At 47.1% G+C, this 10,255-nt stretch overlaps 1 protein-coding gene across 1 annotated transcript; it reads left to right on the top strand.

Moving 5' to 3' along the window:
* The first annotated feature begins 576 nt into the window (after positions 1-576).
* LOC128301992 (protein bicaudal C) lies at positions 577-6,304 on the top strand. The gene is made up of 6 exons (XM_053038687.1): positions 577-726; positions 804-1,256; positions 1,694-1,804; positions 2,000-2,107; positions 2,211-3,245; positions 3,316-6,304. Exons 1-6 carry the CDS (start codon positions 580-582, stop codon positions 3,952-3,954), a joined length of 2,493 nt encoding a protein of 830 aa, XP_052894647.1. The 5' UTR covers positions 577-579; the 3' UTR covers positions 3,955-6,304.
* Positions 6,305-10,255: the final 3,951 nt, after the last annotated feature.

A 10,255-nucleotide genomic window follows, 5' to 3' on the forward strand; every position in this document is an offset into this window, starting at 1 on the left:
CACAACTCCCTGAGCAAGGGGAAAGCATTCTGTTAGCTTCCTTGATTTCGTAGGCAAAGCATTTTCCCCATCCCTACCACGGTGCTGGTGCTGGCCGGTTTCAGTTTCCATCCCTGTTCCATCGATCAAACTACGAGAAGCGCCACCGAACCGGAAGATTGCGTGCAAAATGATGGCATCCTGTTCGTCCTTTAATAAGCACATCTTTCTCAATGGTGGACCGCCGAGTGAGACGACGAGTGAAATTTCGTCGGTGGAGAGTGATTGGGGCGATCTGCGACTGATTGCAGCGCAGCTGGGTGTTGCCAACCCGGACGATCTGCACGTCGAGCGCTTCAAGGTGGATCGGCAGAAGCTGGAGGACATGATAAAGGGTAATTTATAGTTGAAGTGAAGTGTACGACGAGAGAAATGTATTACCCGTGGTTTTTTCCCTCCTCATTCTAGTGGAAACATATTCAGAGGGAATGAATAGTGCAGAGGAGTTCTTCACGAACGTAAGTGTTGGCATGGTTGTGAAGTGTCTCTGTACATTATCTTGCCGTTGTTATATTCCGAAACACTTTCTCGCTCTAGATCATGAAGGAAACCACCACCTATGTTAGCTGGCCTTGTCGATTGAAGATTGGCGCGAAGACGAAAAAGGATCCGCACATTCGGATCGTTGGCAAAATGGCAGATGTACTGCGCGCTAAGGATAAAGTCATGTCCCGTCTTGATTCTAGGGTTGGTCCGCGTATTTGATGACTTTCTTCGTCTGGGAAATTAATTATCCGCCTTGTTCTGGTTCCATCCATCAACAGGGCAGTCGCGTGATCATGAAGATGGACGTATCGTACACGGACCATTCGTTCATCATTGGCCGCGGTGGCAACAACATTAAGAGAATTATGGAGGAAACGACAACCCACATCCACTTCCCGGATTCGAACCGTTCGAATCCGACCGAGAAGAGCAATCAGGTGTCGATGTGCGGCAGCATCGAGGGCGTCGAACGGGCGAGATCGTTGGTTCGGAACTCGACACCGTTGCTGATCTCCTTCGAGTTGCCAATACTGGCGCCGGGCAAAACGCCACCGGACAACGATACACCGTACGTGAAGGAGGTCGAGGCAGAGTTTAGTGTACAGGTGATCTTCTCTACTAGACCGAAGCTTCATTCTTCGCTGGTGCTGGTGAAGGGTTCTGAGAAGGAGGAGTCTATGGTGAAGGAAGCTACCCGGCGTTTGATGGATTTGATGTGTGAAAATATGGCGGTGAGTTGCAATTATTACTAAAACATTTAGTAGACCAACAGCGGATGCTAGCGAAATAATTAATTTGTTGAATGGGGACTTGAGTTTTGTAAAAGTAAAGCATTTTATTAAATTGATCTGTGTTGCTGTTGATGATCATTTTACCAATAATTAATGAAAATCAGCTTTAATTAAATTGAATGCTACTTACGACAATCTTAATTTAAATTAATCCGCAATGCAATCAGACAATGTTACGAACTATTTCCCATTCCTCCTGCGTTATGCAAGACTTTCCAAAGTGAATAAATTAAACATAGTCCTAAATAAATAATTGAACCTTGGTACAAAATGCATGTCGACCTGACCTGCATTTGCCCGGGTCTTCATATGAAACGACCGACTGCGTGCTGCTTTCGTTCGGTCGCATCTCTAACTGCAACTAAATTTATTTACAGAGTCAAATACCAGTGCAGATGCAACTAGAAATCTCGACCCAGCATCACCCGATCGTGCTCGGGCGGGCATCGAGCAATTTGCGGGAAATTATGAACCGAACCGGTACACAGGTAAATGTCCAATCGATACCGGAATAGTTGGTCGTCCCGACGACGGCTACACCGGTGGTAATGATGATGATGTTACGAGACGGTATAATACATCCGTTTTTCCGCTCCTTCCTGTCCCTTGCCCACGCCCCGATCGCGGGTCGCGTGTGTGAGTGTATGTCACGGAGGGGGATTTTGCACAATGGCTCGTTGCAGATAATGTTCCCGGATGCGAACGATGTGAATATCAAGCCAATCAAGCGCTCCCAGGTGACCATAACCGGTTCCATCAATGGTGTCTACCTGGCAAGGCAACAATTAATCGTAAGTGGGGTCGGAATGTTGGCCGCTCGAAATAGTCGCAAGCGGGAGCCGTTTTTCCTTCCAATCAAACATGCTCAAACCGTATCATGGTCATTTTCCGCAGGGCAGTTTACCGATCGCACTCATCTTCGACTATCCGGAAAACACGGTCGACTCGGACGAAATTACCAAGCTCATGCTAACGCACGACGTGTTCATATCCGTGCGCCAGAAATCTCGCCAAAGTACGCTGTGCATCGTTATCAAGGGTATCGAAAAGTTTATCGCAAACATCTACGAAGCGCGTCATCAGCTGCTGAAGAGTACGGGACCACGCGTGGTAGCCGAAATACCCCGCACGTACTTCGGCCCGAACGAGCATCCACAGCAAACGACCCAAAACATATCGGCTCTACTGGCGGGACCGGTTGCGCCACCGTTTTCACCGCTGTCACCCATCAGTGCGCTGTCCTTCGTCGGATGGCCATCCCCGTCATCGGCGGCGGCTGCTGCATTGCCAACGGCGGATTACGCATTCAACCATATGCGTGGCCAGTTCCAAAACATCCATGTACACGGTCCGACGAAATTACCGACGTCCCATCACCAACTTTTGCCACTCTCACTTCCTCCAGGGCTGGATCGAACCATTGGCTCGAGCGGGAAGCTGTCCCATCTCTCTAGCGCCCATCTGCTGTCGGTTCCAGCCGGGCATGGAGGCGGCGGTGGTGGATCGTTCCTTCAAAGTCCACAGCATCATCAGCAGCCAGCTCATCATCACCATCATCAGCATTCGAGTCATTCGCACCATCAACGCAGCCAGCAGCAATCGGTGCATTCGAATGGGAACTGTTCGACTTCGACCAGCCTGACGGTCAGTCAGAACAGCAGCCACAATGACATCCATTCGAGCGGCTATCAGAGCTTGAACTGCTCCAGTAACTCGCTGGATCAGCAGTACCAGAGCAACTCGTCGACGGGTGGCTCCGTGTCGCAGGTGTCCTCGAACTCGCTGCTAAACAGCTCGCCCGATCATCAGAGCCCAAGCGTCTCCGGAACGAGTGGAATGAACCGCTGCCGTCTGTCCGTTTGCACGCCGGAAAGTCCCCACTATCAGTCGGACTTGGAGCAACGAACGCCTTTAGCGTTTGAACAGAAGGTAAAGCAAGTGTTGCCGAAAGTGTTGCCGAAACCAATTACTAACCTTTGGCCTGTGCTTTTGCTTTCAGAGCTCCCTGAACGACGCGTTCCTGTTCAACCTTGACCCACGCGTTGTGGCCGGTTACAAGGCGATGCATATGTCGCCGCAGCAGGGCGAGGTTCGCACACCGACGCTGTCCTGGCAGGGTCTAGGATTAAGTCAGTCGTCTCCGGCCCCGCTCGAGGCGTGTGATCTCAGCTGGGCCAACAGCAGCAACTCGAGCAGCGCCGGTGGTGGTAGTGGCGGTTGTGCAAACACCAGCACGAGCAGCTCCAGCAGTGGGGCTACCGATTCGCGCCACAACATGACGACCACCATGATCGAGGTGACTCCGCGACATCAGCGCGAACAAATGTCCCAGTACAACGACGTCACGACCATTCTGACCGGTTTGGGGCTGGAGCATTACATCAAGAACTTTATCAACGGCGAAATCGATATGACCGTCTTCCAGACGCTCACCGATCAGGATCTGCTCAATCTGGACATCAAACCGCTCGGCGCGAGGCGTCGAATACTGATGGCTATACATGATTTGAGCGCTCGGCAGGGTAGCGCATTTTTTGGATCTTCCGCACTGTCACCGTCGGCCTTACCGTCGGCCCTGTCGCGTTTCTCCGGTTCAGCTGCACCCGGGGCAGAGCGACGTAGTTCCAGTGGGCAGTAAGGGACAGTGCGGGGTGCTGTTTTGTGCGAGAACACGACGGAACATTCTGTGAGTGCTGCTTCGGATGGCCAAAACGGTGCTAACGACGTGGAAAGTACTTTTGCAGATACAATGCCACCGGTGTGCCGTGGATCCACACATGTACGTGGACATTAATTAATTAACCACATGTTTGAGCGATAGCGTTCTTACGTAATCAGTAGCGGCTATCGGTAGCAATAATGCAATATCGATTGTTGTACAAGAAGAAGTTCGTGTGGTGAGCTTGTGAGGAAAGATTTGTCTCTCCTATTCCTTACGAGCTAGTGAACAATCCGTTTTGCGAAGCAGTTTGAAATCAAGCGGCATCTCACGTTGCACGGTACATGACATTGCCATGGTCCAACTGTCGCATCTGTGTCCGATCAGTGGATGTGAAAATTACGGTCCCGTCCACCATGAGTGCTCGGAAAGAATTGAACAAAAAAAAACGAAAAACCACCACGGCTTACGTACATGGCGCAAAGATAAAAGGCTTCGGAAGTAAATAGGAAGACAGCTGCAACGGTGCAATGCTTGGCTTTGTTCGATACGGCAACTGGTTTGAAATAAGAAGCTGCCAGCTAACCAAACCCAATGACCAAATGAGACAGTCGCAAAAGTACAAAGAAAGCACGAATTCAAACTGACACAGGATGCGGACGGCGAGCACGGCAACAAATGTTACCGGCAGTTTTTTGTTTTGTTTTGCCTCTTTTGCCCATTGCTACGCCAGCGGGCAGAAAGTACTATAATTGCAATTAAATGCAACTGCATCCGCCTTGTTAATCCTGTTTGGAGCGGTTCATGACCAACCGTTGCCACTACGATGCCGCACACCAAACAACGGAAACGGGTACACGAGATGTACACGAACACTAGTCAACCGAGTCATTCACGCCTTAGACAAGACAAATCCGTAGTCGCTTTTATACTTGAATTCTGTTTTTAATTCCATCCCACTGATGCTTAAGCTACGACGTTTAAGTGCAATGGGAAGTGTCTCACCCTGGCTCGCCACCCCACTGCCAGCGCCAAAACACACGCAAGTACGGTAATCGTTTTGATCAGCCAGAAGCGGCTGGAACCAGTAACCGTCGTGAAGCGAACAAAACAAATCCCTGGCTGCACCCTTCACGTACCCCCCACCCCCTCCTCCTATCCCCACCCGTCTTGAATGATCCTTACACTCTGCTTTCTAATTGCATGCCTTTCATATAATTGCATTGATTTTAATTTTGAATAGAGATACAAACCGCACACGTTCACCTGGAACAACCTGTCGGGATGTTGCCAGTAGCAAGGAGGCAAGGCCGTTCCAAGGCTGTTGCATTCCGAACTCGGTTGCATAAACCAAACCTAGGGAAGCTAGCATAATAATTCATTTAATTCTCGTTCTTCCTTTTTTGCATGCATTCCCGAGATTCATGATGCAAAGCGGGACAGAAGAAAAAACAACACAGGATTGCTCACATAAACTAACGATACGCGCGCGCCCGCTACCACCGTGTGGCGTTCAGTTTAGATAATGAACCATTTCAAAGTGCAAAGTAGAAACGGTTCATCAACAGTCGTTTCGTTATAGTTTGCTTTTTAGTTTTAACAATCCACCACCACCACCAACACCCGGTCGTGGTGGGTTTGTGTTTTGCCCAAAGGTCGCACCTTGTTGCACGCTCCGTTGACACACACCGGTTGCGAATGCGGGACAGTTCTCGGTGCAGTGCACGCGTGCGGTTTTCTTGTGCGACCATCGCTGCAGGCGGCGATTCTTTTCGCTCCACCTCGAACGTGTGCGGTCTGTGCTGTTTGTGTTTTGTTTTTGGTTGATTATTATTTCTCTTCCCATTTTATCCATTAGAACTATCATTCCTTTCTACGATACTTACATTTTTCACCATTTTCCGCGAGTTTTGTTCAGTGCATGCGTTTCCTTTTTTTCCCCCTCCCCGTCGTTCCATTCCTTTTCCAACGGGGGAGAAGGAAAAAAAAAACAACAATTGTATTCTCTTTTTTTTTGTTAAACAAATCCGAGTTCGAGTTCGCGTTTCCCACGAATAGATAGAATATGGAAATTGTTAAAGCAATTATTTTGAAATTATGTTAAAAGAAGAAAAAAATATATATGCATGTTTACAAGAATGCGTTGATTCTCGCTGCTGTAAGCGTAACACGATCCGATCCGATCCCTGCCGGGTTTGTGGAAGCAGCAATGAAATTCATATAAATCTCCTGCACAAATCTTTCCAACCGGACCGCCTGCTAGATGATGGAACTATTTAATTACTTTCTACCGTCTGCTGCTACTGTCTGTCTGTTTGTTCGTGTCTGTTCGTCCCATTTGTCCGTTCTGCGAGCAGTTATGGATTGCTGACGGAGCTTATGTGTTGAAATCGGTTGCACAGACGGTGAAAAGCTTTACCACGCGTTGTTCCGTGAGTTGTTCTACTGCTCTCGGAATACTACGGTATTATTATCCGGCCGGGGGTGCCGGTTGTCAACGCGGATTAATAAACTCTATCATTTCATTTTAAGCCCAACCTCAACCCCCGGACTCGCTACGCCGGTAAATGAGAATTATTTTCTTAAACAACACCGAAACGCAATCAGCAGGGAGCTAATTGAACGAGTAAACGCGTAAGAAGAAATGGCTTGTGGCGCTAGGAGTACCGGGAAAGGGCGCTTCGATTGCGCTGGTAGTATCAGGGCATCGTGAACTCGTACGGACATTGTTTCCTGCGCTGAGGCAGGTGTGTCGCGAAACCGTAAACCATCGCCGAGATGATATAATTAGGCGTTGCTCCTCACGGGAAGCAAGCCGGGTTAATTCCGTAATTAAAGAGTGCTTCTACCGGGTGGGAAACTACCGTTTCTAAGTGGTGTTTCAATTTCCGCGTACTGTTCTGAGTTGCTTCCATCATTATTGTTGTAAGTACAGCGTACTTAGCGGAAAGGTTTCTGCTTTCGTGTGTTGTACCATTAATGTACAGGCAGGAAATATTTTGCTATTCATGTAGGAAAAGTTACTACTATGAATCAATAAAAATATCTCATTATCGGCCGTTAATGATAGTAAATTCGTAACGAAAATCAGTGTGTTTTAATTTCCCTCTCTTTTTTGGGTTACTATCAAGGTCTGTGTGGGATACAGGTCAAGTAATATAGAGCAATTTGACAAGTAGCCAAAAGTTCGTTACACGTGATTTGACGTTTGGACGCCCTTTTCCATTCAAATGTTTTGTGTGTAGTTGTGTTGATTAAACGGGCCGGTCATAGCAACAAGATTTTTATTGTTTTAGATTGGGTTGGAAATTTGTGTCGCTGTTTTTCGATTTCAGTCCGGAATAAGATCTGCAGATCTTATTGGCGATTAATGTTAGGAATTATTGGTGTTCAAGGCAGGTGAAAAGGCAAAGAATGGGATTTTGTAAAACGATCATTTGACAACGAGTAGGTGAGGATCTTCACATATGAGAAAGAGAATGAGGCTCATTATATCTCCCGGTTTACCATACGGCGTGAAAGTCTGTTACCGTATGATCAACCCTTGGTTTCAGAACACTAATAGGTGATAACCACACACCACTTTATAAAACCATCAACAGTTTGCTGTTTTAACTAAAGGCAATCAAAACGAAGGAAAACTTTAACGACCAAGCTAATTGTGATGCATCTCGATATAGTAAACAAGTAGGCTAGACGCAAGGAAGCTTACACGGGCGACCAAACGTCAAATGAAATTGAAAATGGCGAACCCCTATCTTGGCTATTACTCGACCTCTATCCTACACAGACCTTGGGTTACTACTAAGAACTGTCCGAATAGTTTCTCCATAAACAAACAAACAAGTAAACAAGTGAAAAATATAAACTTAAGCATTTAAAAACCCGATCACCTTCAAGTCGAAATCTGTCTATTAAAACTCATATGCGTCACCGTTACAGAAGGACAAATTTGAATACATCCTGATGGTAACAAAACAAAAACTAATGATGCAAATGATGCCATTTCTACACTCGTTCATGCTCGTACCGAAGCTCGATCGATTCCCCAAGCCATCCCCAACTATTATCTCAGTTCGATTGGTGCTTCATCGTCTCATAAAATCGTTCACCGACATCAATATGCGATCCAATCTCATTCCCCTGGTTAGTTGAAAAGCCATCCAAACCTCGGCCACCACCCTTCGGAGGTTGGTTGTTTTTCTTCCCTCTTTCCCGATAACAGCCTGTGGTACAGGTTTTCCACCGTTACTGTTTCGAGTGGACAAATATTTCTATGTCAAAAAAAAAATGGAAAGTTTTCCGTTGTTTCCCTTTTTCTGCTTGTGGAGGGCAATCTCACCATTTGCTTCCCTGGCTTCGTCCGATATATTCGACGGGTACGACGATGCACAGTACGCATCGAGATCGCTTCGATTTGCTATCTTCATTTAAATGTAGATGAGCTACCGGATATGCAACCGTGGGTGGTGGTGGTACCTCGTCACCTGCCTGGAGTATCTTTTCACCCCCCTCCCCCGGTACCCACAATGCACCCGCATTGGCAGTGCATTTTCTCATCAACAACTTGCGTGCCCAGTCTCTGTCTCCATGCGCAGCCAAATTGCATCCATCTTTTCCGTACGTACGTACGCGTACACGCAAACACACGTATTAGCACCTTGTCCTGGCGCTTTGCGGGTGGCCAAGATCGGTGCAGCAAAACGTAAAACAGATATTCAACCGGACGGCTAGGTCGCATATTGGGCTGGGGAATTTTTGGTCGAGCGCCGGTACCAGTCACTGCGTATCAGCATCACAAAGTCGGCACACAGGGGGAGGGGGAGAGAGGGCTACCGGATAGGCAAAACAGTAGTTTCGGAAAATTGGAAAACTCGTATTGATTATTTGCATAAATGATGAACCGAACTTCGAAACCCGTACAGTGCCGTACCGAGGCCGGCCATGTATCGTTAAGCCACATCTCGTCGGATCTGAGGATGATCCACCGAATATACCATCCACTGTGGAGGCCACCCATGGCAGCCTTCTGTCCGGGATCGGTTTCCCATTCGAAAGTTGTTCGTGCTGCAATGGTGCCGTGGTGGTGTTTTTTTTTATGTGATACGATTTTTATGCGAATGTTTCACCTTCCCACAAACAAAACTGGCAAAAAAAGAAAACTGGAAGCGATGTGGACACTGAATAAAGAAGGTTCTGCTAAAGCTCATGCGTTGTTCGGTTATAAAACGTGGACTTCTGAGAGTGGACAATGTCATAAGCTGGTAGAAGTGCGCTGAAATGTACTCTTTTCGACTAAGTTTCATCGGAAAAGTACTCATTTCCACCGAGTGGACGTACCATTTTTAGACGATATGTGACCATTACGATCTATTCTCGTGGTTGAGTATCGCTACGGTTGCAATTTCGTCATAAAATATAGACACGAGTGGAAGAACTCAAATGTTCAAGTGGGGGGTTTTTGACGTCAAATGAAAAATGTCCTTTCGACATCGACAGTTGATAATAATTTGGAAGTTAATACATTTCTTCCCCATCATCGCACTGTGTTGTGCTGTTTTATATTTACTAAAGCAAACAAAAAATTCTCCTTAAACATTACATCCACCATTACCCCGAACCGTTCGGTAGCAAAGCATAAAATGCATTTTCAATCGTGTGTGCTCCTCAATTTGCAGTACGGAACGAAGTTCACTTTCCTCTGGCTTGCAAAAAATAAAAGTCCCCCCTTTTACGATCATCACTTTCGCTTCATGTCACCTTCGACAACAAATTCCAACCAGACATCAATCCCACTGGCTTACGGGGGGAGAGAGGGAAAAAACGAAAATTCACAAAATGCAGACAAACCAAATGGTAATGCTGGCTGCGAAAAAATAACCTGCCCTACAAAAGAAAAACAAAAATCGTCGACAGTGGTGAATAAATATGGAATATGATTTCGAGGTGCCTTTCATCCACAGTGCAGTCAGGTGAACGTTTTTGCTTCACCGAGGTAGTCGTGTGTCTTTAAAAAAAAAACAGTGGGTTGCTTCATAAGTACCCAGCAGCTTCTGTCCCAACGCATCCGGACTGTCACTGGTGTAAATCGACGACTCCACCAAAACACGGCGTGCTGCTCCAGAATCGAATCCTTGCAGCGAATTTATGATCGTAGATTTATGGTACAAAGTTTTCAATTCCATACCACTTCGCGCTTACCTCGGGTGCCCTTCTCCACACACCAACTGCGAGAATTGGACTCGAATCCTTGGCCGATCTTCGACCCATCGCCATCGAT

The sequence above is a fragment of the Anopheles moucheti genome, chromosome 3 (genome assembly GCF_943734755.1).
Source record: "Anopheles moucheti chromosome 3, idAnoMoucSN_F20_07, whole genome shotgun sequence".
In the NCBI taxonomy this organism is placed as follows: domain Eukaryota; kingdom Metazoa; phylum Arthropoda; class Insecta; order Diptera; family Culicidae; genus Anopheles; species Anopheles moucheti.